The sequence below is a fragment of the Harmonia axyridis genome, chromosome 6, assembly GCF_914767665.1.
Source record: "Harmonia axyridis chromosome 6, icHarAxyr1.1, whole genome shotgun sequence".
In the NCBI taxonomy this organism is placed as follows: domain Eukaryota; kingdom Metazoa; phylum Arthropoda; class Insecta; order Coleoptera; family Coccinellidae; genus Harmonia; species Harmonia axyridis.
In genome coordinates this window covers 7,593,334-7,621,195 of record NC_059506.1, presented here as the reverse complement: position 1 = coordinate 7,621,195, position 27,862 = coordinate 7,593,334, and the positions used below count along the sequence as shown (strand labels likewise).

Below are 27,862 nucleotides of genomic sequence, written 5' to 3'. Positions count from 1 at the left end.
AATAAATAATAAGACTTTCTATTCAAGAGAACAAGCATAAGTTCATCCATTTGTTTTCTCTTTAAATGGAATTTACTCCTTATTCATTTTTAAATTGTTTATTCCTCTGTGTCCCATCTGCTGGCTGTCCCCTCACATGCAATATGTACTGATTATGTCAGGGAGAGTGATCTGGCAAACAAATTCTTAATTTGGGCTTGATTGCTTTCCTGCAAATTGATTTCCATGATTCTTAGTGCAATATTTGATCAAAGATATATATATTCGTACATTATTGTGTCTGGTTGAGTTGTGGAAATTCGAAATATTTTATGCTGTTTTGCTTTAAATGAATACATTTGAATTTGAATTTCAATTCCTAATATTTCTTTTCTCTAATGTCGTTCGTTGTGGAGATTCAGAATATATTGGATAATATAACTTTCACCTTATAGATAATACAGGGTGATTCAATATTCAGTATCAAGATTTCAGGAGCGTATTTTTCAGGTCAAAACAAAACTATTCTCCATGAACATGTGTCTGCAAACGATTCGTTACTACAGGGCGTTAAAGTTTCAAGATTTTTCTAGTTTTCTCTTCATAGATGTTTCAATTTTTGAGATAATAAAAATAATAATAATAATCCGGGTTTGAATCCTGGCTAGGTCATGGATGTTGTACAGGGTGGGCAAATTTCGATGTTTTAGCACTACAACTTTTAAACCAGAGGAGATAGACAAAATCTGATACCCTATTCTCGGTCTCTTTTTCTGAGAAACTAACAAGAGTAGTATTCATTTTTGCCACCTTCTTTTGTTTTCGAGTAACAAGTTACAGGGAGATATTTTTTCTCTTTTTCTCTCCCATAAATTTTTTTGTTCTAGTACGCTGCTGGTTGATTCGAACATATCAAATGATTTCTATATTTTGTTCATACATTTTAATTTTCACGAATTGGCGATCGTTATCGAGAAAAAGGTAAAATCTTTTCTTTAATTTAATTAAATTTTTTAACCAAAGGTAGAAACCTATTATCACAATGAAAACAAAAAACTCTACGTATTTGGTTTCTGATCTGAATTACAAGTTTCTTTAAAAAAATAAGGAACCTAACGAACCTATATTTCAAATTTGATCTAACGATCTCATAAGCTGAAAGATCTCAAAAAAAAAATCTTGAAACTTTAACGCTCTGTAGTTCTTAAACGAAGCAATTGTGGAAAAAAGTCTTTCTTTGACCTGAAAAATACGTTCTTGATATCTTGACACTGGATATTGAATCACCCTGTATAATAAATCGTTTTTATTAGATGTTTTCGAGGGTGTTCTAATAATGGTACTACATCTTTCATATGAATGAATGAAGTTTTTAAAGAATAACCAATCCCCATTCCATATCTGGTGATCAGTTCATCATCATAAGCTTCATAAGAAGAAGAATCATCACAAGCAATTATGTAAAAATGAAGGAGAATCCCTCAAAACATTTCAAACGGTATTAGGGTTCGAAAAAACTACCGATATACCTACCCATGGAATTCTGAGAACTCGTTTTGCCGCTCACATAATAATATTAGCTGACACCATAGTCAAGGTCATTATTGTTTTGGATGTAGATGCACCTGAATCCCATCTACAAAACGGGTGCCCAGCTTTTAGTGAGAGAAGGGAAGGATATAATGAATGCTCATATGGCCCAATCGGAAAGATTGGGAAGTTGGGGCCAGAAGATGTTTGACCCCATTCCAATAAAAATTAAAGGTGTTTCGAAGAGAACTGAATTTTGGAACCTGACTTGGTTCACGTGTTGAGCATGATAAACCAAGTAAAATTTTGTTGATTCGAATGACTCAACTGATAAAGTTCAAGAGCACAAAAAATATGTGATATAACAGTATCATCACATAGGTATTCCTTTGTTTCATATTTTATATTGAATAGTTCATCAGCCAAAATTAATTCAAAATTTTATGCCATACCTTTATCTTGATGAAAAACTTCAATCTTGATATTTGTTCTGAAACAAAATTTTTTCTTAATAAAAATAATATTAGTTGAACTCAAGTACTAAGCTGGACCAAAAATTGAGAATTGAGCAATATTAAAGAATAATAAAAATGCAAATTCATCAAATCTGTACATATAATAAAAGAGCGAATACATAAATATACAAGTTTCAAAAAATTTTCGGTCTGTCTGTATCTACACGCTAATTTCCGAAATACAGATTCTTTTCTGGTTTTGTTTGTTAGATTGAGATAAACTGTAGGTTTTGTTTCTGACGTGAAGTCAGGACCAGTTTCGACCATTATTGCGAGCTATGAGATTGATGTTGTCATTGTTATCGGTTAATTTGAGATGAGTGTTACTGATGATACGATATTTAACATATTTGAGCTAAATTTCAATATATTGTTGTTGTATCTACACTTATTCCTTGAAAAACTTCGTTTAAAAATACTTCGTGACAGCTTTCCAAGAATTATTTTATTTTTCAATATCGTTATAACATAACATCTCTATAGTAACAAAAACATATCATATTTTTCAAAGGTAATAATCGAAACAATAAAATCAATCCATTTCCAACATTCTCCCCCCGCAAAATTATTGATAACCATAACGATCAGGTGGTTTCACCAGGTTTGAGCTTCCTTGGATCATCATTGGCATATTCACCTTCTTCTTTTCTTTGAGCTTGCTCCAAAAGATATTCATATCTCTCAAGACATTGTGCTGCAGTTCGTCCAATAATTGGTGCAATGGTTCTCCACTGAGTAGGCATCAATTTTGCTAAATATAGTAGCTTTTCATCTTCTACTCTTGACCATTCCGTTTTTTTTATACTAGGATGATCCAACCATTCAAACCAACGAGCCTTGCACTGTTTTGCTGACTTCCTATGAAGCAATGATGCAATACGAGACCATTGGTTTTTTCCATATTTCATCACTGCCGCTTTGAGGATTTCATCCTCAGTATTTTTCCAAACACCCCCTTTTATCATAACCCTTGCATTTTCTAGGTCTTCTTCCTTGAAATGTTCGTACTGATGTGAATCTAAGAACAAAAGATAATCTTTTTGTGGAATTTTCTTTTTACCATTTACTAATGGGGGATTATGCAAATTATCATATATCATCATGGTAGTCATCTCCACTTTTATTAATTCTTCTGCTTTCTGCATCTCAGTTAAACCATACATTTCTTGGGGGGGTCTTAACACTGACAAATTGACATCATAGGGTCGAGGAAAATTTCTTTGGATCACTTGTGATCTCATCTTCAGTTCCTTTGCCGCTTTAGCTTTCAACTCAGCTTGCATCTTCTCATCCACATCTGCTTGATCTTCAATCATATTTACTTCTGTTTCTTCATTCTGATTAGATTCTTCAAGTTCTGGCACAACAATTTCATAGTCATTTTTTGGTTGAGGTAAACTGCTCAAACTGGCCCTCAATTGTTCTTTTGCACCTGAATCTACTTCTGTTGCCTGCAGTAGGTATTGGAATTTGTCTTCGAGATCGATTTCTTTGTCTTCATGGATTTTTTCGGAACTGTCCCCAAAATCCTATCCAATTTTTGACATTTCCGTCAAATTTTTTTAGTTCGATTTTTGGAAGACGAAATTTCCTCTTGGGTTTCTCACTCCCCCATTCCTGGGATGCTGCTCGGTCTTCAGGTATCTTCTTTAACATAACTTCATATTTGGATCTTTGTCTTATGAGCTCTTCTCGGTAGAATTCTACCTTGTCAAACTCCTCTTCTAAATATTCATCTTTTGCTCCATCAGTAAGTATAATACCTCTGATATTTTCATCTGCGGCGAATAATCTGTCACCCTTGTCTTCTAATTGTCTTAAAAGGGATAACACGTCGTCTTTGTTCCGTTCCTTGTCGTTTATTTTTAGGTCAATCTCTGCACACGTTTTCATGAAGTGTTTTCTAATTATTTCCCGTTCTTTCTTAAAACTCTCCATTTTCACGGTCGCCATATGTTGAATCTACACTTATTCCTTGAAAAACTTCGTTTAAAAATACTTCGTGACAGCTTTCCAAGAATTATTTTATTTTTCAATATCGTTATAACATAACATCTCTATAGTAACAAAAAAATATCATATTTTTTAAAGGTAATAATCGAAACAATAAAATCAATCCATTTCCAACAATTGTAACGGAAATATTGTGAATTTTTTTCCTATGCTTTCCTCGAATTTTCTATTGTTCTAGTGACGTAATCAACATAAAAATTCGCATGAGGCTTTGAATTGTTATTTCACATATGAATTTTGTTCATAGCTTGAAATCTTTTTTTGTACACTCACATGCAAAATTTCAATATAATGTTGCAATTGAAATAGGCATAAGGTCTTATTTTCTGAATTTTGTATAAATCAATTCGGTTGGATCACTGAAATATTGAGTTTTTTTATATTCTTTTTGAATTTATTTCAAGATTTCTGCTTGATCGTATCAATATTTTAGAGATATTTTGTCTTCTGAGCACAAATAAGGACAAAACTTCTTGGTCTTTTCCAGTTTTCAAAATGTGTGTTATAAACAATCATATAATCATAATAAAATATGAAAACAAGGGAAGTACTCAAGTGAAATCAGGAACTTTTAAGCGCTCGTCATTCATGCGTTAATTGCTGCCTTAGATACCACATAATTGGCGCATGAATGACGAGTGCACTAGAGCTACTGATTCCATTTCAGTGTTTTTCCTCATCTTTTTCGATATTCTGCTTAACATTTCTATGGTTCTAAGGACCCCCTCAACACGAAATTTTTTTAGGACGTTTTTGTTCTTAAACATATTCGAGGAGTCTGTCATATTCGTTTGTACCCGCAATTTAGGAACACCTATTGTCATCGAAATATTGAGTCTTCTTTAATATTCGGCTTATATTTTCTCTGGTTCTGGTCGCTATTTTAGATGAAATTTCGCATAAACCTTGAAATTGTTATTTTACCCCTAAAAAGAACTCGAATCTCGATCAACATCCGGGCAACATTCTCAACTTCAACAGCCTTGGAATCGTTCTATAGTGAAGTTCTGAATTTGGTCAACCAGGGCGGAGGCCCGATTGGGATATTTTGTGACCTCAGTCGGGCTTTTGACTGTGTTCAGCATGATATTTTGAAAGACAAGCTTTATAAATATGGTATTAGGGGAAAAGCGTACGAATGGATATCCATGTACCTAGATAATAGGTTACAATCCGTTAAAGTGGTTGATAAAGGAGACACATACATGTCTGATCTTATGGTGAATGCACAGGGAGTTCCACAGGGACCATACTTTGACCTCTGTTGTTTATCCTGTATATCAATGAGTTACCTTCTGTTATACCAGAGTCATTTACCACCCTTTATGCAGATGATTCAACATTTCTGTTTAGTGATGAAGGCCAAAATTATGAATGCTTTATTGAAATTCTCTGCCTGGTCTAGTGATCAATCTTTGTTATTTAATCCAATTAAAACGAATTTCATCCTCGCCAAAAAAAATTTTCCCCTAACTTTGATATATTGGTTAACAACTCAAACAAACAAAAACTGAAAATGTGAAAGTTCTGGGAGTGTTTTTTGATTCGGATTTGCCCTTAAAAAGTCACTGTCTAAGTTTATCAAAGTTGTTAAATTCGAAATGTTTTCAAATTAGAAATTTGAGGAAAACACTCAATGTAGATCACATTCGTTTACTTTATTTCAGTGAAATACAATCTAGGATTAGTTATGGGATTCGTATATGGGGGAGTTCTCCTAATGTTAAAAATGTGTTTTTGTCACAGAAAAGAATTCTAAGGTGTATTTCAAATGTCTCATTTTTAGACTCCTGTCGATCTGTTTTTGTCAACCTGAAGATTTTAACTGTGTATGGCATTTATATATTGGATTTGATCACATCGGTACATATCAATAAGAACAGCTATTTAAAGAATAGTGATATTCATGCTCACGACACAAGATATGAATCAAACTTCTCTATACCTTACCAGCGAATAGAAATATGTAAGAAATCACATTTAGTGATGGGAATTAAACTTTGTAATAGGCTTCCCCAATGTTTTAAAGATATTACCTAAGTTCATAAATTTAAAAGGAAATAAAGAACTATCTTGTTGACATGTGTCCCTATTCTGTTGAGGAATATTTTGAGAAAATTCATTGAACTATGTCCGGACTGCAACATTCACTTTGCTTGATTTTAAATATTGACTTACCTGTGTGTTTCTAGTGATTTTTAGTATTTTCTATGTTTATTTATTGCGTACCTGTATTTGTTCATTAAAATAATTGCTGAGTTCTTGTATTTTAAGGTTAATTCTGGTTTCAGTTTTAATTTCAATTTTTAATTTGTTCCTATTCTGACTTGTCTTATGTCATTTGATGTTATGAGACCAATAAATTCTATCTATCTATCAGAGAATTTTTTCTGATGATTTTCAAACTACGAACTTCAAGCTTTGTGCAGAATGTCATGTTGATCAAGTCTCTAGAATCAAAGAAAAGTCGAAAAGTATATCGGAAAGTAATGCACAATATTTCAATGACAACAGACCCAACGAAGTTGACATTTTTTATACGGGGTGTTCCATCTATTACCTTTAAGCGCTGACATTTTTGAATTTTGTTTCTATACAGTATCTTTAGTTCCCATCAGAGCTCAATTCTCAAATGGATTAGAAGTACACAGGGTGCACCTGTGTAAATGACCAAACATATGTTTTTTCTTTTGAAACACCTGTTTTATTGAATTTCAGATTGCATGGAATAAACGAACTCGGGGTTGTTCGAAATTTCATATGCTTAAAAATGACCGTTTTCGATATAATGTTTTTTTTTATAATTTATGTAATAATTTCAATCCTGATTCAGGATTCCTGAAGAAGGTCTAATAAAGGCCGAAACTTTGTGAAGGAATATAGTTGTTAGTTTGGTCCTGAGACCGATATTTCCCAACTTCAAGTATCACTTGAAACGAGATTATTTCTATCCATTTTTGTTTCATATTATTTTGTTGGTGGTCTTCTTCTTTAATTATATCGATTTATAAATTATACATTATTTGAATCCTAGAGTGCTTTATTAGAAACTTGGAATAACATATTCAGAAAATTCTGCATTCAAGAAAAAAAACTGTTCGGAATTGTTCCGAAACAATTCAAGTAAAAAAATTAGGAAACTAATAAAGCAATAGAAGTTTTAGAACAGTTTTTCTTCTTGATGGCAGAATTTTCGAAATGTGTTATTTCATGCCAATTGGTATTTCCTGTTTTTCTCCAAGATGACAGATTTTCATTCGTGTTATTCAAAATTCATCAATTCCCGACATTCCAAAAAATGTTAGGTCCATCTTGAGTCGACTTCAAAACGTAAAAAATGTCTCCAACCGAGGTATTCATTCCAGTCAACCTCATCGAATTTAGGATCTCAGCGGAGCTTTTGACTGAATCTAGGCGAGGCCTTGAAAATATAGAACGACCTTGGGGGTATTACTTTCTATTGTGCCAGACACATATCTGTTTGGTGCACGTGGCAACACTGTTTAAGTCACCCTATCTGTTATTGGCCGAACTTACCTCAGATAATGTTTGGGGACGCTTTTCGGTTTCAGTTCCCATAAGACCTTCATAATAGTGACTTCTATTATTCAATTCTGTTTTACAATAAAGAAATTGCTAATCGAGGTAATGATTTGAAGCTCTTTTGAAAACAATTAAAACATTTTGAGAATCGTGAAGAGGGCAGTAACAATCACTCCTATTTGCCAAAAATGAAGTTTACTTCATTTTTGAAATGACAAAAATATAATTTTTTTATTGAAGTATTTCATTTCCTTGCAGATTGTGACAGATAATTCAGTGGACCAGGTTAAGGACGAAGTGAAGATTCAGAAGCTTTGTGGTCATCATCCATTTATAGTAAAATCAATAATTTGCTGGCAAAACAAAACAAAACTTTTCATAGGTAAATATTCTTTTTATTTTCATTGTGAATCCATTTTACCTTTATTTTTTTTAGATGTTTTGTATTTTTAGTCAGTACCATAATATTCTATTCTCGAATTTTTGTTTTCAATTATTGACGTCCACAGATTGTTAGTCATCACGCTACTTTTATTGTGCAGGTCATAGCAGGGATTTCTCCAAATTTTAACTCTTACAACAGCTTAGAAAATGTTAATATCACCGTAGTTAATTATGAACTGAACTTCATATTATTCTTTAATCTTCATTCAAATGAAGAATTAGTTCAATTTTGTTAAAAAATTTGAATGTTGATAGTTAATAATTTTGGTTGAAGAAATCGTTTTGGTTCAATAGGTTGCATTGTAACATGATCTATTTTTTTTACAGTAAGTGATTATATTGAAGGCGGGGAACTCTACACATTACTGTCTAATTACGGAATCCTGCCTATTGCACTGGTCCAATTATATGTCGCTCAAATAGCTCTAGCATTAGGTGAGTGATTTTTGTTCAGTTTGAATCTAGAGTTCTTGATAGTTAAATCTTCTTGTCCATTAATATAGAAATCGTGCTTTTCTGATATTTTTAAAATTAATACATTTTCACTTCATATACTTGGTAATTATTTATATATTTTTAGAATTGTTATGCTTCCGAGTATGCCGAAGGTAGACTAACTGAGTTTTGTGATCATTTTTAGAATGAAAATTTTTGAACGCTCTTCTCCGAACAGATCGCTACTTTCGTCACAATGTCTGTAATTTTCGAATTTTTGGGCCGGTAAAAACGATAACTCTCGAATGAAAAAACCTTAAAACTTAACCCTTCAATGCGTGATTGTTTTGTTTTCAATAAAAAAAATAGACTACTCAAAAGCCCAGAATAACATAAAAAAGACTGCAAAAAAATCTTTCAATTATTTTCCCCAAATTTACTCGTGACATAATTGGCACATTATGCAATAAAGACCACATTCGCAAAAATTATTCATTAAATAAAAAGTTGTTTTTAAACTAGATGGAAATCAATCTGTAAAAATAGTTGGAAACATTTTTTTTCAACATTTCTGATGTTAGGAAAAATCTGAAGAATTCCTTCAGTTCTTCAACTCAGGTAGCAACTCTGCAGAGTAACGAAACTTTAGGTCTTCTAGGGTACAGGGTGTACCAAATTCGTTGCTCACTGTTAGGATCTCGATAACTGTAAGAAATTTTTTAATTTCAAAGATATCAGAAAGCAGTTCATAGATATCTCGATTCGTTCTCTTATTACATATCGGAGTGATGAAATTCTAAACTTTTTTTCCAGTAATTTTTATGATTTATATGATACTTTTAACATCATAGAAATTAATTACCGTTTTAGAGATATAGAGGAGAATTTGTGTTTTTTAAATGGACACCCTATATATGACTTGATTACAATTATGCACCAAATGAATTAAATCTCGAAATGAATGAGAAATATTAATATACAGGGTGACCACTTTTTCAATGGGATTGTATTGGTAACTTTTAAACCATAAGAGTAAGAAGGTCGGTCAAATGAAGAAAAAGTTGCATTCATTGGAGCATTGTCAAGCAGTTCAAAGAAATCGAGATTATCAGGGCCGGTTATTGAGATATCATAGGAAAAGTAAATTCTGTCATTTTGATTTTTCTTTTTTTCCCACTTCATTTCAAATACAGTGGACTCTCGATAAGTCGAACATCGGTAAGTCGAACTCTTTGATAAGTCGAACTGTTTCTCCAGTCCCGATTCCTGCGTATCTTACCCTATGTAATTTCACCTCAATGAGTCGAACAGTGTTCTTGGGACTAAAGAGACTAATAGATGAGTCGAACTGCTGGAAGGGCTCCGCGGAAATCTCCACCTCTATGAGTCGTACTCCTGACCACCATCGCCTCAATGAGTCGAACTTTTTGATCTCACGAATGAAAGCGAAAAGGATTCGTTACGCAAACCAATCACCACAAGTGGCAGCCATCATAATGTGTTCTTCAACCGCTCAGGAGTCGAGGGACATTAGTTCAATTAATTCCTTATTTGTTTATGAAGCCATCGTGTGCCAAGAGCGTTATAAGTCATGGCTCCGCGAAAACTCAAAATTTTATCAGTAGCAGATAAACTGGAACTCATTCGGGAAGTAGAGAAAGGCGAAAAAAGTAAAAGCCTCATCGCTATCCAGTTCGGAATTCCTAAATCTACCCTGTCAACCATCATCAAAAACAAAATGAAAATCATCGCTTCCACTGCAGAAGGAAAATCAGTACACCGGTACCGTCAAAAATTGCCTCAGCACTCAGATGTTGAAAAATGTTTGATAAAGTGGTTCCAGGAAACGCGCAAAAACAATATTCCAGTAAATGGACCACTTCTTCAACAGAAAGCGAAGGAATTCGCATCTTCCCTAGGCCACGAATTTGCAGCGAGTAGTGGTTGGCTATCCAATTTTAAAAAAAGGTACGGAATTGCTGGAAGAACCTTGTCAGGCGAAAGTGCTAGCGTTAATGAAGACACTTGTGCTGAATGGCTAGCTCATCTATCGGATTTATTGGAAACGTACACATCCGATGAGATCTACAACGCAGACGAAACCGGGCTGTTTTACAGATGTTTACCCAACAAAACATTAGATTTCAAAAACACAGATTGTCATGGTGGTAAGGAAAGTAAAGAACGTTTAACTGTTTTGCTTGCTGTTAATATGAGCGGTTCAGTGAAACATGTACCATGCGTTATAGGCAAATCGCTGAAGCCCCGTTGTTTCAAAAATGTTAAAACCTTTCCTACAGAGTATACTGCGAATTCTAGAGCATGGATGACTGGAATTATTTTTAGAGAATGGTTGCAAAAGTGGGATAACGAGTTGACAAAAAAAAAGAAGAGGGCTCTTCTCTTCATAGACAATTGTCCAGCTCATAATCCCTTGCCTGTTCTTATATCGTTAAAAGTAGAGTTTCTACCACCGAACACGACATCGAAACTACAGCCCTTGGATTTGGGAATCATTAAAAATTTTAAGGTTAAATACCGTACTGAAGTAGTAAACCATGTGCTTCGACAAATACAGGAAAATCGTGCTGTAGTCCCAATAAATGTATTAGAAGCTCTACAATTCATCAAGAAGGCATGGGATGAAGTGAGCCCTCGAACAATTCAGAATTGTTTTTCTGCATGTGGATTCGACGTGATTACCACCGATGAATCAGACACAGCGCTGGAAAATCCAGAAGAAGTGGAAATTGATGGATGGGGAATCCTTTCATCTGTATTTGATGTGGATGCAAACTTTAACGAATTTGTGGAGGTGGATTGTGATCTACCGGTATGCTTTCCACCTACAGATGAAAGCATCGTACGTGAAGTGTTAGGAAGGGAAGAAGAAGACGATGCAGGTTTGGACAATTTGGAGGACCCTGAAATTGAGCCACCTACACCACCAACTGTTCAAGAAGCTAGACAAGCTATCGATACGATCAGATGTTTTCTGGAAAGTTCTGAAGATATCGAATACGACATTTTCAGGAAACTAAATGAAATATCTTCGGTCGTTTCCAAATTGGAAAAAAAACGTTTAAAGCAAATGAAAATTAACGATTTTTTTAAACCCGTATGAATTTTATGAAGATATGTGATTAGAATATGTACAATGTATGTATACATATTTTTCATTAAATGTAAAATACATATACGCTTGCTTCTCATTGACTAACGATGATCAATATGTATTACCTCGAGTTTTTCCCTCAATGAGTCGAACTCCCACCTCAATAACTCGAACGTTTGGTGAGCCGAACTATAGATAAGTCGAACAGTTTTATGTGGTCCCTGGGAGTTCGACTTATCGAGAGTCCACTGTATTATCAAAAAATGTTTCAGGAATTTTTTATTCGACAGTAAATTATCCTCAATTTGACGTAATCAGATTTCGTATCCAACGTTTCGTACTCCCTGGGCCACCCTCAACCTCATTATTTTCAATGCGGACCTGCATATTTTATGACACTTTTCTAAATAACTTTTAACGCTGAATTCAACGATATATCATACGATGTCATTCCAAGTTGATTTTCAGGTGATTTTGACCCTTATCCAAATTTCTTTGGGTCGGATCTGTATTACATTTAGGTACTTTTAGTTAAATTAACAACATGCAATACATTTTGATGAGAAAATCAACTAACTCATCTTGAACTAAATGGAACATATTAGAATCAAAGCAAGAAACAAGTAAAAATTATTTACATATTTCAGTTCATACTAATTAAACGGAACTATCATTTAATCAAAGATAAATAAAAAAAAACTTCTAACGGAATGCTTTTCGACAAATCTGCCTTGAAAAATATAGGATGTCTCATTGAAAAAACACCAACTCTCCTCTATATCGCTAAACCGGTAATTAATTTTTAGGATATGTTATGTGTATCATTTAAAACGTAAAATTTAATGAAAAAAAACGTTTTACAAAAACCAAGATGTAGCGGAATATTTGAAATATTAATTTTTCAGAAACGCCCAGTAACTCGAGAACCAATCAAGATATCCATGATCCTGCTTCTTATGGTTCTTGAGATGCTGCAGTGAGCATCAAATTAGTATGTGATAAGGTTTTCAGCCTTCCAAGCAGTTATATCTTTTTTCTTATTTTTCTTTATTTTTTTTTTGGGTAGTTCTTCGAGGAATTGTTTTTAAGAATTTTTAGGTGTATCTAAAAGATCAAAGGTTTCGTCACTGTCTACATCAAAGTCAGAATCTGGGCTCGGTTTCGTCATCTGATGGATTTTCATCCTCACTGTCATCTGGAATGTTCATAAAAGTGACTCCTTACCATAAAATGTTTTGTTTTGACACTCAAGTGTCAAAAAAATCGTAATTAGAGAGATGTCTGGAATGCATATTGTGCAAAATATGTCCACAACAAGTTAAGGGCCACTGCTTATTGTAACATATCTGCCACATATGCAGGGTAGTCCAGATTTTAGTTCAATAACTTTGGCGTTAGATAGAATACCCCTTTTCATGAAAAAAATTTCATATAAACATATCTCCTAACAATCTTCGTTTTCGAGATACAGGGTGTTAAAATTAAAAAAAAAATCGGTTTTCGACTTATAACTCTAGTATTATTACATTCTTTGTTTCAATGTTTAGGTATTGAAGTCTAAGTGATGTAATGCCAAAGTTATTGAACTTGAATCTGGACGACCCTGTATATTTTTGAACAAAATAAGGCAAACACAATAAGAAACTATGTATTCACATCAATGAGGGCGCTCTGTTGTATATTTCCAATATTTTGTGTATTTGTTTAAGCCAAATTCACAAAATAAGTCGACAAAATCAACGATTTGAAATCACTAATATCTAAACAGCTGTTCGACTGGGCATGACATAAATAACCTGAAATTTTCACAATGCTCCGTCAGATTGGGGTCATCCATCCAAAGGTTTTTTAATTGAAACCAAATGAGAAAAAAAAATAAGGGTATTTCATTTGGAGCAAGTCCAATATTAACGTTTGAAAAGTCATCAATGAATCGTCTCATTCTGAACATCCAGTGGGGTTCTCAATGATTATCAAAAAGTCCTTACTAATCCCCGTTCTTCTAGTATTTACTTTCAAAATTCATTCGAAATTACTCAAAAAGGTAAGTTTCATGCAAATGAAACTTCTAATAAACTTGGGTTCATTTATTCCATACAATCTGAAAATTCAATAAAAAACAGGCTTTCCATTAGAAAAAACATATTGGGTCTTTCTCACTTTTTTTGTGCAGCCTGTGTATTTCCAAACAATTTGAGAATGTGGTTCTAATAAATAAATAAACAAACTTTATTGAACCATTAAGACAGTACAGTATAGGACAAGTAAAATACGAATGATCCAAAGAAAAGCAATTAAATAGAAAGAGAAAAAAAGTAAATAATTAGTGATTACAAGACCACAACACCAACTCGGAATCACTCAAATATTTAGAAACTGAATAGAAACCCTTGCTACATAACAAGGTTTTGATCGTATTTTCGAAACGGTGCCTAATGATACTGTTTTTTCAGTTTCACCGCTTAACCGTATTAGAGCGTCACCTCGCGTCAATGGTGGAACGCCCTGTATATGAAACGTTATGCGGTAAGGGGTTAAAAATGTTCAAGATAGATTCGGATGTCGAATGCCGCAGTTAGGTTCGTTTATGGGCAAATTCCAAGTTTTGGTTATTTTCGAAACTTTAGATTCGATCGAGATGGGAGGTATTTCTTGGTTCTTGTTTTCGTTTAGAACTGATAGTTCCATTTATAGGATAACATTTTTTCCTAATGACAGATACTTGATTATGTCTCTTTTCTAGTATGGATTTAAATCTAATAGAGCATTATTTGTCGATCAAATTGGAAAGAAAAAAATAGTTATTTATAATACAAGTGCAGAAGGCATTGATATTCTTGGTAGAATGAGCCTTCTGTACGAGTATTATACATTATTTTCTCTAATTCATTGCATTTTCATTGAAATTAATGAAATATTTCCATAAATATAATTTAGTGATTTTTGCATTGAGAAATGTTAGTTGGCAGAACTGATTTCTTTAAGGCAATTTGATGAATTGACAGATAAAGCCGTAGCGGAAAGTTCGGAGTGCCAACATAGAATAATAAAGATAACCATGAAAACTGTGCGTTTCTGATATATTCTCGCACGATTTTGTTCTACAAGATGTGGAAGAATGAACGGAATAACCACAGAATTAGAGAAAAACTATTTCATCACTGAGTGGGACAAAATATCTCAAGAATAGGTTGCTAATTTAATTCAGTCAATGTTCTGGTTTCATCATTGGCTGTTATGACGCATTTTAACAAGCAGAGCTATTATACAGGGTGTTTCATTGGGAAACGGAAATACTTCACAGGTACATAGGTGGCATCAAGGCGGTTCTGGAGATACCCCATTTATTGGGTCTTACTGTCTTCGTAGCTGAGATACAGGGTGTTTTATGAATTTTGTCCGTTTCTATCAGAGGCCATATCAAACGAACCACCCGGTATATTTTCTCCATATTTGGCAAATATGTTCCTAATTGAGAGCCCAAACGTATCATGCAAAAACCGCCTTGAAAATCCAGGTCCGGCTTAACAAAAAATTATGAATCGTTTGAATCCTCGAAACAACACCCTTTACATCGGAATTTTGAAAATCTGTTTCAATATTCGGAAACACCACTAAAAACTGAACTGAGACGTGTACTTCAAATTTTCGCGCAGACAGGTTTACTTCACAAATTTTCAACGTAAAAGTGAAGTTTTTAAGAACTTGGATACCTGAAAGTGGTTTGAAGTGACTTTTAACAATGAATTATCAAAAATATTGAATCCATAATTATTTCAACATTACTTTATAATTCATTTTCACATTGGTTTCCTTTTTTATAGCTGTATACCTTTTCATTTTCTCGGAAGAAAAATATTTGGCAACAAAATACTGAAACAGGTCAATTTTTGTTTCACTTTTACCAAATGTTTATGCATTTTTGAGGGATTTTTGTTGCACCCTGTGCCATCCTCATCAACCCTCTAAATAATTTAAAAAAAAAAAATTTTTTTCTTGAATATTTCTGCACGCCCGTAAAGAAGATACAAAGACCTTGCCAAAAAGTACAACATGACTCGCTTTACCTATTCAAAAAATTTAGAGGGTTGATCAGGATGGCACAGGGTGCAACAAAAATCCTTCAAAAATGCATAAAAATTTGGTAAAAGTGAAACAAAAATTGACCTGTTTCAGTATTTTGTTGCCAAATATTTTTCCTCTGAGGAAATGAATTTGTTCCATAAAAGCATGCGTAGATAAAAATCTCAGTATTAGCAGAGGAAATGTAAACGGAGCATCATACATTTTAACGTATGATGCACAGATAATGCAAAAACTCTGTCTCCCCGTATAGGTGTACTGTTTGGTTTCTGCATTTGTTTACAGAATAAGCTGACATATTATTTATATTGAAAGGCTTATTCTTCCTCCAAAGAAAATCTCTTTCATCCTTCCTCCTGACATATATACATATAAAATAATTAAATCTTAAATCAAAAAAGAAAAGAATGATGTAGTTTGAATACTCACATATTCAGAAGTATAATATAATAAGAGGTTTCATTTTGAATAGAAATCTGGGTAGTTGTCTCTTTCAGAGCTGTCATCTTTTGACATGTGTCAAGTAAAATATACGCCATTATCAAAAGTGAAACGATACACGCTTCAACAACGCAGTGAAATTGTGAAAATTCACTACAAAAATTGTGAAAATGTTGCAGGCGCAGTTTGCAAAACTGAAGTACTTTTGGGTCGTCGTGAAGCACTATCTCGGTTGGCAATTGTGAAACTGATGAAAATATTTGAGCTTCTGGATTGAGTTAGTCCGCGTCGCTCAAAACCAACTGAGAATATTGCTGCTGTAGCCCGTATTGTTGACGAAAACCCAGGTTTGTCGATTTCTCGTCGATGTTGGGAATTAGGTATTCCTCAAATGACATTACAAGGCATTTTGTATGAACACTTGAGTCTTTACGTTCATTTTCAACAACACGGTGCTACGTGCCACTAGAAAATGCAACGAAACAATCGCAATTTTCCAAGAAAAGTTATTTGTTATGATTGTTTATTTGTTATTTCCCGAAGAGGTGACCACAGTTGGCCACCGAGATCTTGTGATTTAACACCTTTAGACTTTTTTCTTTGAAGCTACATGAAAGATAAAGGTTTATACCAATGCTCCACAATCGATTCAAGATCCTGAAAATAGAATCCGTGAAGTTATCTCGAATATTAAGCCGCAAATGTGCGAATACGCTCTAGTAGTGATGACGTCACACACCGCCATTGTAGTTCTCCTGTCAGTGTTCGGAATCCAAACAAACAAATTGTCATTCAAATTAGTACGTTGTCGTTGAAGAAATTGGCTTATTTTGATAAATAAGATTATTTAAGTAACGATTTTACTATTAATTGATAGACAGAAGGCACGAGATTAATGCCAGTAAGTTCGAACTTGAAGTTCAACTGATAAACTGGGCTTTTTACAAAATCTGGGGAATGATACAGGATTCAAACTTACTGGTATTAACCTCGTTCCTTCTGTCTATCAATTAATACTGAAATCGTTCCTCAAATACTCTTATTTATTAAAATAAGCCAATTCCTTCAACGACCCGTACTAATTTGAATGACAATTTATTTGTTTGGATTCCGAACACTGACAGGAGAACCAAAAATGGCGGTGTGTGAAGTCACACTAATAGAGGGTATTGGTCATGGAAAATTTCATGAAATGGATATGGTGCTTCAACCATAGCCGTGCTGGCCATCCGAATGATATCGTTTTCCATCGTTAATGGCATACTGTCCTCTTTAGAATGAAATAGCATCCAATGATTTCTCTTAAAATATACTGGTCTTTTTCTATATCAAAATGAAACCTCTTATTGGAAAACCCTTTATTTATTCAATTTCGGTTTTTGATTTATAATTGTTATTCATTTTACAGATTTCCTTCATAACGCTGGAGTAGTCTACCGTGACCTGAAACCTGAAAACCTTCTTCTCGATTCTGAAGGAAATGTTCAACTAACAGACTTTGGTTTGTCCAAGTGGCTGAAGAACGGATCAACAACGACAACTATCTGCGGAACTCCACAATATATGGGTATGCACTAAGAAATCCCATTTCAAATACCAAAGATTTAATTGATTCAAAGTGTTTCTCGAAGAAACAGAAGATAAAATTCGTTTTTGTGCAATTGTGACCTGGACTAGAACTCTGTTATCAGCTTTTGATGAATGTGATATATTTTTGAATAAGTGATCGATAATATTAGCTGCAATTCGATTCTCAGGGATAAAAAAATCTGTGATTTTCAAACTAATCAATAAGTTAAAGGAGTATATATCAAATATATTATGCAAATTATTTCTTGACAAGAAAGAATTGGGACAAATCGATAGAAATGAACGCTAGAAGTCAGACCTTCGAACTATCCTTGATAGGTAATCAAACGTACGATGCCGTATCTAGCATATTTCACACTATTTTGCTGCACCGTACTCTCGGCAAATTCAATAACTACGAGGGTACCAATAAATATAAGATGGGTAGCATAGGTTACATGGATGTTACTTGCGATTTTATCGACCTCCATTACGTTTGTTGCTCTTCCTCCGCCTTATGTAGTCTGGTGAATGGGGAAATCCTAAAATTCTCCAACGCTATTCACGAGAGCGAGAATCACGGCTACAATACCGGCCAGATCAGCCTGGAGTTCTTCGAAAGGCGACCCCAAAAATGGCCGTTGTATTCAGACTGTGTTCCATGGGAAATTTGGACAGTACGATTGGATTTAGTGTCGGTGACTCTAAACAATTTGAGTGACTATCCTCGAAAACTTGGACAAGTGATAGGTGATAAAATAATCCACATAACCGATATAATGAACAGGCACGAGAATTACATACCCGTGGTCTCCAATCATACCGATTTGGAATACGTTTTCAATACTAGCCTACCTGACGTACAGCCATATCTCTTCAAACTGGATTATTCCATCAATGGACCGTCCTCTGCAGTTAGTATGGGTTCGACTGTACGAAAACTTCTTAGAGAAACCTTTTCGTTTTAGTATTGTTGCTAACGAACTTACAGTTTCGATCGGGTTTTCACATCACACAGATACTTCATAATTATAGTGAATTTTCACCGTATCTTACTGCTTCTTTCATTAAAACTGACCTGACATGGAACTGAATATTGATTTGCATGTACCCATTCAGTATAGAAGTTGTTTGACAATTCAGAGAAGGAATCGATAATTCCTTTCGCCAGAATAGTACTGCCTACTATCAATTATTTTCAAACTGAAGGGCCAGATATTCAATCGAATAATTCTAAATTCACGAAAAATTATGGAACTTTATTTTATTGGCACTCAAAATGCACTTTCATTTTGTAACCTCTCCAATTACTTTATTTATTACGACTTTAATCACCTGCTGTAATATTCTATATGAAGACCTACACTTGATTCGAATTTGTCACAGCAAGATAGCAAATTTGGACACAAACATATGACAAAAATAATTTTTGTATAAGGGGATGATAGTATTGTAATCTAAATGGTAGTAATCAATTTGTTGTAATCTGCTTGGTATGAATCAATTTGTTTTAGTACTAACGAAATATCTAATTTTGTTGATTCATTCATGTAAAGATGAAAATGGGTTTATTTGATGAATTTCGGGACTGTGTGATTTTTTAAATTTCTTTTTATTATCTGATTTTGTTTTGTATGAAATCTGATTGTTGAATCTTTTAAATATATTTTGCGTATTATTTTTTTTCTAGAATTGGTTATTTTTTCATTGTTATGTAACTAGTTATTTTCTAAGATGTGTAAAATATCTGGTATATTCATTTATGTTCAATCGTAGGTTAAAGGTAAAATATTGTGTTTTGGGTTTTCTAATATTCTATGAAGAGAGGGTCTTCTCTTTATCACATTATATATTGTTTTGTGATTTCTTGTTTTGATCAAAGGAAAATATCATGGTGGCCTTCTACATATGAGAAATTGGAGACAATTGTAATCTGATGAGCTTGTCTCTTTTGAACTAAAAAAAGTCAGTTATTTTAGACATCTTATTCTAACATTTGAACAAATATTCCTAAGTATTTACAGTGCAAAAATTAATCTACTTCAAAAAAATAGTTGTATATGAAAATATGAAATTTATTCCTTAGTATCTATATAACTTTGGTACATGACAATGTCTATTTATAATAATTTTAATGACTTTTCCAATTTGTTTTTGTGGAAGAATATAGATTTAATTTTCATTCAACTTTTGAAATTCAATTCAAACTTCCATAAAAATTAGTCAATCATATATTAGTTTCCTCAGTTCTGTCGTCGTTTTATGAAAGCTTTACAAACTAGTCATAAGTTTTCTTATAGATGAAGCTGAAAAGATTTCACTTTCATTTTCACAAAGTTGTGATAGAGTTAAAAGTGATGAGCTTAATATATTATTAGACTCCAGTAGCTACTGGACTTCTTAATTTTCTATTAGTAATCTTGTCATTTCAAATGTTCCTGCGCTTTATCTTTTATTTTTCTGACAAAAATAGAATCTTTCCTTTTTATTGTGCATATATTTATACACATGAAAATTGATTATAGTACAAAGTTCTGTTCTTAGTAGCGTTTGGTGATATAGATGAGATTTGGTTTTATTGAATGTAGGTGTGTATTGTTGAAACAGGCTTTGTACGATGTAAATGAAATGAAATTTATTTATGGTATAATATTTGTGTTAGTTTTTGTGAATGTTGGTGCACTAGATTTTTTGGAATGTAGTATTTATTTATAGTCAAATATATTTCAACTACTCCGGTTTTCAAGTATGGTGATTGGTTGTGATGACTCCATTCAATATTAATTCAGCATGCGTTGAAGTATACTTTCAGTTTCTCTCAAAACCGAATATATTTCAATGAAAGACAAATAAATCCTTATACTAGATATAGAAGAAACATTTTCTATTATTTCTGTTCATTAAATGCATAAAGAGTCATTCTAAAATTTTGATTGTGATACATTTCGAGCACCAGGAAGTATGTAACAATAATGTATGAATAACGCACGTTGAATCATAGATCCTTAAGATATGTACATATTCAATCGGATAACAACAAAAACATGTAAATACTTGTGAATAGTTCTAGTTTATTATTAAATGTGATGTCAATACTAATGAGAGAAAAATAAATTTATCTATCTATCTTGTCTTTCTATAAATTTTTTTTTATAATTATGAATTGTATATCCAGTCAATGAGTTACTTAGGAGGTAATGAATGATTTATGCGTTCATATTTTTAATTTGGAAAATGGAAGCAATATTTTTTTTTGCAAATTTCACTGATTCATTCTCCTCAGAGATGTTTGATAAGAGGAAAAATTAGATATTGAAACAAATTTGTAAAATAATTGATAAAATCAAAAAACCATAAATAAAGGACCCCGCACGTTTAGTAGGGAAAATGGCTTTCCGTGAATTTGGCTGAATTTTTGATATGTTGTAGTTCTTGATGAACTGATCAGAAAAGTCCCCAGCCATAAAGCTCAAAAATGGACAGTTTTCGAGATATGGAGCTTTGAAAATGGATTTTTTGCAATTTTCGGGGTTTTTGCTCATCAATCAGGGAGCTCTCATTTCTGGTTTTTATGGAATTTGGATTTTCGGCGGCCAGAACCCGACTGAGAAATGATCTTCCTTGTGTATATTAGGCACCGCCATCGATAATTTTTTATACACTGCTCCACATTGGCTATGAAATGAGATACAAAATCCAAGATCTTCCATACATCTTTCCATGCCACAAGATGACGCCAGAATAATTCACATGACCGAGAAACGACATATTGTGAGATTTTTTTAAGATTTTTTTAATAACTGAATCCTCATATATCTGATGTCCAATAATATCAAATATGTTAGCCGAAATGTTCATAACCAGGCATCGCGAGCTGTAATGGGGGAAAATGGGAAAATCATTATCATATATCCTCAGGGATAACAATTGTGATCACTATTGATGTCATTTACATATGATATGTGATTTGTTTCTCACAAATCTCGATAATCTGACAATGGGGTACCAAGACATTTTCCTCAGAATGTCTCGAAATTGATGATAGCATCTCACAGACAAACGAATCCGTGAAAATGTCTGCAGTTTTGATACAATATAGTACTATCCTGGTAGAATATAGAAATCCAAGTGTTGGAAGCAAACTATGAATGGAACTTCCGATATTAACCCACGAATTCTTGAAAATATTTTTTTTTTCTATGAACATTTTGAACTTCACACATACGAATGAATACTATCTAATAATATGATCGTTGGCAAAATGAATGAGTAGATCAATCAAAAACAATATAATAATGAGAGTAACATTCATAATAATAATAACAATAATGATAATAAACAAAAAACTTTTAAAATTATATTAGCAATCGCAAGAAATCATTTAGTTTTTTGTTTATTATCATTATTGTTATTATTATTATTATGAATGTTACTCTCATTATTATATTGTTTTTGAGTGATCTACTCATTCATTTTGCCAACGATCATATTATTAGATAGTATTCATTCGTATGTTCATAGAAAAAAAAAATATTTTCAAGAATTTGTGGGTTAATATCGGAAGTTCCATTCATAGTTTGCTTCCAACACTTGGATTTCTATATTCTACCCGGATAGTACTATATTGTATCAAAACTGCAGACATTTTCACGGATTCGTTTGTCTGTGAGATGCTATCATCAATTTCGAGACATTCTGAGGAAAATGTCTTGGTACCCCATTGTCAGATTATCGAGATTTGTGAGAAACAAATCACATATCATATGTAAATGACATCAATAGTGATCACAATTGTTATCCCTGAGGATATATGATAATGATTTTCCCATTTTCCCCCATTACAGCTCGCGATGCCTGGTTATGAACATTTCGGCTAACATATTTGATATTATTGGACATCAGATATATGAGGATTCAGTTATTAAAAAAATCTTAAAAAAATCTCACAATATGTCGTTTCTCGATCATATGAATTATTCTGGCGTCATCTTGTGGCATGGAAAGATGTATGGAAGATCTTGGATTTTGTATCTCATTTCATAGCCAATGTGGAGCAGTGTATAAAAAATTATCGATGGCGGTGCCTAATATAACCAAGGAAGATCATTTCTCAGTCGGGTTCTGGCCGCCGAACCATCCAAATTCCATAAAAACAAGAAATGAGAGCTCCCTGATTGATGAGCAAAAACCCCGAAAATTGCAAAAAATCCATTTTCAAAGCTCCATATCTCGAAAACTGTTCATTTTTGAGCTTTATGGCTGAGGACTTTTCTGATCAGTTCATCAAGAACTACAACATATCAAAATTTCAGCCAAATTCACGGAAAGCCATTTTCCCTACTAAACGTGCGGGGTCCTTTGTTATTCACTGTAATTATAATGATAACTCATATAATATTGATTAGAGAAAAAACTATAATATTCCTTAAAAGTATATAAAATTTTCAAGTAGAAGAAAGTAAAAAAAAAAATATGTTTGACTAAGTATAGGATACTCACATTTCTAATCAAGGTGGAATTCTGAGACCTCTTCTCTATGAAAGAAAAATCTTCTATCTAATGTTAAATTATAAACTCCTATTTATGGTATAAAGAGGTTCATTACAGGTAAGTTATTTTGTTGCAGCACCTGAAATTGTGCAGTACAAACCATATGGACATGCAGTCGATTGGTGGAGCTTAGGCGTTCTCACTTGTATTATGTTGACTTTCAAGGTAAGTTGGATGATACAATGATGAAAATGAAATCTTTTTGAGATTTTTGTGGGACTAGGCAAAGGATATATGAAGTCTTGAAATAATTTTTTCCTCTGAAATCTGTTGGCACCGAATCGAATAATTATACAATTATACAAATGTGCAGGTTTTTTCATAAAAAAAAGGATAAAAGAGCCATGAGTATAGTATTATAAAAACTATCAGCTATCGGGTTTAGTGCTCATCATCATTTCATCACAATGTCTGCTAAGTTGGGCAAAATACGATCGGGTGTTCCGTAAATGCAATTTGATTCAATTTATAGATGTGGTAGTAATGTTATAGAAAGTATTTCTTGAACCTTGGCTCCGCTAAGAGAAATGGGGTTTCGTAAAAACGGCCGTTTGAAATTTTGTGTTCCTATTGATTTCGAAACAGCGAGTTCAATCGAGATGAGAATTTGCATTTGGATCAGGATAACAATTTAAAGCATCGCATTTTCATTCTAGTCGAGTAACAGAGACTATACTTTCTCCAAGATTGTTGTGGTAAAATGAAAAAAGTACTCTGTAAGAGAATTCTCCGTAACATGTTTTTCAAAATATGAAGTTATGCGCAAAAATGGCTATTCTAAAAATTTATCGCATGTTGATTCCAATTGGTACAGGGTGGACAATCATACAATACATTTTTGTGTGTGCTCATAAAGTAACGCGTAACATTCTTTAATAGTTAAATTAACAATATCATCAAAAATATTTATTGTCTAGCGGCAATTGGTTTGAATGTAACACCCTGTAGTTTGTAACATTTTTAGATTAATAAAAATGAGCTGTTTTCAAACATGTTTGGTACTTGTGGTCTAGCAGACAGAATATGAAAGAAATTATTTCTAATTTTTTACATTTTTATTAATCTGAAAATGTAACGAACTACAGGGTGTTACATTCAAACCAATTTCCGCTAGACAATAAGTATTTTTGATAATATTGTTAATTCAACTAATAAAGAATGTTACGCGTTACTTTATGAGCACACACAAAACCATTGTATTTTTGTCCACCCTGTACCAATTGGAATCAACATGTGATACATTTTTGGAATCAGCTCAGCTTGGATAATCGGAAAATTGAGACAAAATGGGGGTGTTCCATTTAAAAAAAATGACGGTGACGTCATTACTCGAAAGTAATTCACTCTGTATATTAGATTTTTATTTTAAAATACGGTAAATTAAAATAAAGAATCGACGTGTTTCAGGATTATTTCTTAAAATGGTTTGTTTAGCTAAAAATGAGTTTGTTCCATACTACGGACACAGTGCCCAGCAAACACAAATACGTATCATAGACATAACATATATATTACAACGATCTATGTTACATAACAATGTAACATACATGCGCCTTTCTAGTACCGCTCAACGACCGCTCTATGTCCGCCTTCCGTTACATAACATGTAACAAAATTGCCATGTATCATGTACAGATCATGTAACATACATGATACATCGCTGGTATATTACATCTGTAATATTTATGGTACATCCTTTATGTATCATATACGTAGCTGTTACATTTCATGTAACATACATGATACATCGCTGGTATATTACATCTGTAATATTTATGGTACATCCTTTATGTATCATATACGTAGCTGTTACATTTCGGTATAGATGATGTACCTTACATGATACATTGAAATATATTGCTGGTACATTACATCTGTAATATCCTTTATGTATCATTTACGTAGCTGATATATTGCTGTTATATAATAATTTACATAGATAATACATACCTTTCATATAACATTCAGATAGCTCTAACGTTTCTCTTATATATCATGCTTGCAGCTTATATATTTCTGTGATATATCTCACACAGAACTGCTTATTGTTAATAGTTTCATATTGCATGGAGAATTTTTTACTGAGCACATAGGTACTCAGAAGTAAATTCTCTATGCAATTCAAAAACAATACATACCTGTACAATTCTTTCTGGAGGAAAAACTAATCAAACTACATATAAAAAATCTAAATATGCCGACACCACACAAATTATGTTTTAGTGAATTTGTTGGAATTTTTTTCAATACCTTCCAAACAAAAATATAACAAATGATACACAATACCAATTGAAACTAAAACTGCTGGTATCTAGCCAACAAGAGATATATCACTTATAAATTACAAAAAGAGAGACTTATGAATTAAGGTGCATTCCAAAAATATATATTTAAACTCCATCTTTCATTTTTTGCTAGAAAGATATTTTTTAGTCAACAATATTATTATTTTGAACCTAGAAAATTCAAGAAAAACCAGATTCCTACGTTTGGTATGCACCACATTTGAAATATTACAAATAATTTATGAATAATAAAACAGGATTCAATAATTCAACAATTGGGTGTTTGTTAAATGAAAGATCATAGAATTATTGAAAATTTTTAATGTAATCAAAGTACCTACATCAACCAAAACTTATTTTTGTCTCTTGATCCTCAATGTGGCCAGCCTTATCCACTCGGCTGATATCTATCTTCTCAAAGTCTGCACATTGGATAAAAGATTGAGATGCAAAACCTAAACATATTAAAATGTTATTAAAAAATGGTATTTACAATTAAAATTCTCAGTAACGAGGTTTCCTGATTGGATAAATAACAAATTTCTTCAAAAAGCAACATCGAAAAAATATAGAGTTCTTACATAATATAAAGTTATGAAAGTTTTGAATACATGAGTAAACTTCAGGAGGTGATTCCTCACCCTGAAACAGCAAAATTATTTATATCATACTAAAACATTTGATTAAACTTATCAGAATCTATTTCTCAAAAAGCATCCTTATGTGATCTGACATTGGTCATTAATAATGATGGAAGAAAAGTGTATTGTGCATATATGAAATCTAGATGTTTTAATTTCACGAATAGCAGAGAATAACATAGGTATATACATCACAAACATAAATAAAATATAGCAGAAAAATAGTCTAAGTAGTAAAAACTAGCGCACTATTCAGATACTTCTTATTTAGATGATAAAACAATTGTGGTATTACTTCAGAACTATATACACCCAAATGCAAATTACCATAAAAAGGAAAAATATCAAAATGCATATAATTTGAATGAAGAAGACAGAAACCATGCACACATTCCATTAACGATCCACAAAAACATGCAGCAAATATACCTATGTTATTAACAGGCATGCAAGTACAAAAGCAAAATGAAAGGCACATAAAACAGCATTTATATATCTAAATGTAGTTACGTTGTCGAAGTATACTTATATTCACTTACCTCACATATTTTCACTATGAAACTAATCTGGAATTGGTGAAAAATCATCGAATGTTGAATATTATTATTACAGTTTTTCACTTCTTATCTCACATATTTCCACGATGAAAGTAATCCGGAATTGATGAAAAATCAAAGAATATTGAATATTATTATTATTATAGTTCATCACTTCTAACTAACAATCAAAAGTTAGAAAATGCATATCACTTTTCACTGCACTAGTCCTGGCAAAAATCTCTAAACAGTTCAACTTTAATAAAGGTTATGTATTATAAGAGTACTTGTATAGATCTGAGTAATATATCATGAATATGCTATATTTACATAGCTTTTACATAATATTAGCAATGTAAAATATATATTGCGAATGTTACATATATGATATGTAACTATATTACACACTAGTAGATATCAGAGTAATATTGTTTTTAGGGATGCTGGAAGATGTATCATATACGTAACTTCAGTAATATAACAATGTTACATATATGATATATGAATAAGTCAAATAATTTCATGGATATATGAAATGTTATGTATCAGATACATTAGTTTTGAGATGTATCAGGTATATACCTCATTTCTTAGGGATGTTATGTAACGGGAAGGCGCATATAACAACATGGTTTGCTGGGTGTATAGGTAATCTGTGGTGTAATTGGCACAGGAATCAGTGCTCAAAAGCTCCAGTGTTTTCCTCATTTTTTAGTTGGGAATTGTAGTGAATTTTAATTCTATATTATAGTGATTATCATTCAGACTTGAACCCTTCAATTTTGCTGCTGGATCATAAACAATTCACACTTTCTTCTTGTTTGGAATCTCTTATCCATCGGCTGTATAATTATTAATTCTAACCGTGATAGTGAGGGCTATATATCCACAATACTAAAATAAATTAATGAAGTAAGAATCGATATGATTTTTATACTTTTTGGTGTTTCAAAAGAAAAGTTAATATGTAAAAAAAAGGAATAAGAAACAATCTGTTGTCGAAAAAATGTTAACTAATTACGTAAATACACTTTTTGGGAATTCACTACTTGAAAATAATGTCCTCAAAATGTTTTCCCTCGCGTTCAAGACACTAATCCAATCTAACACTTAAATTCCTGATGACTGCTTGGAGATTAGTATGCTCCGTGATAGTTCCTATTTCATAGCGAATATTTTGTTC

The 27,862-nt window shown here is 32.7% G+C and overlaps 2 protein-coding genes and 1 long non-coding RNA gene across 6 annotated transcripts in view; 2 read left to right on the top strand and 1 right to left on the bottom strand.

The window, feature by feature from the left end:
* The window catches only part of LOC123682728 (serine/threonine-protein kinase S6KL), a 129,681-nt gene that overhangs the window by 12,089 nt on the left and 89,730 nt on the right, over nt 1-27,862 (top strand). For all 4 annotated transcript variants that reach the window (XM_045621495.1, XM_045621494.1, XM_045621496.1 and 1 more), the window contains 4 exons: nt 7,839-7,962; nt 8,352-8,459; nt 17,507-17,665; nt 23,294-23,382. In XM_045621495.1, coding sequence (XP_045477451.1) covers nt 7,839-7,962; nt 8,352-8,459; nt 17,507-17,665; nt 23,294-23,382 — 480 coding nt within the window. The remainder of the gene's footprint in view (nt 1-7,838; nt 7,963-8,351; nt 8,460-17,506; nt 17,666-23,293; nt 23,383-27,862) is intronic.
* Nucleotides 17,672-20,793, top strand: LOC123682729 (autophagy-related protein 101). The gene has a single exon (XM_045621498.1). The coding sequence runs from the start codon at nt 17,967-17,969 to the stop codon at nt 18,633-18,635; it is 669 nt and encodes a 222-aa protein (XP_045477454.1). The 5' UTR covers nt 17,672-17,966; the 3' UTR covers nt 18,636-20,793.
* Nucleotides 25,808-27,321, bottom strand: LOC123682731. The gene is made up of 2 exons (XR_006747861.1): nt 26,084-27,321; nt 25,808-25,957 (listed from the first exon to the last, which is right to left on the bottom strand). It is a non-coding gene; the product is annotated as an uncharacterized LOC123682731 (long non-coding RNA).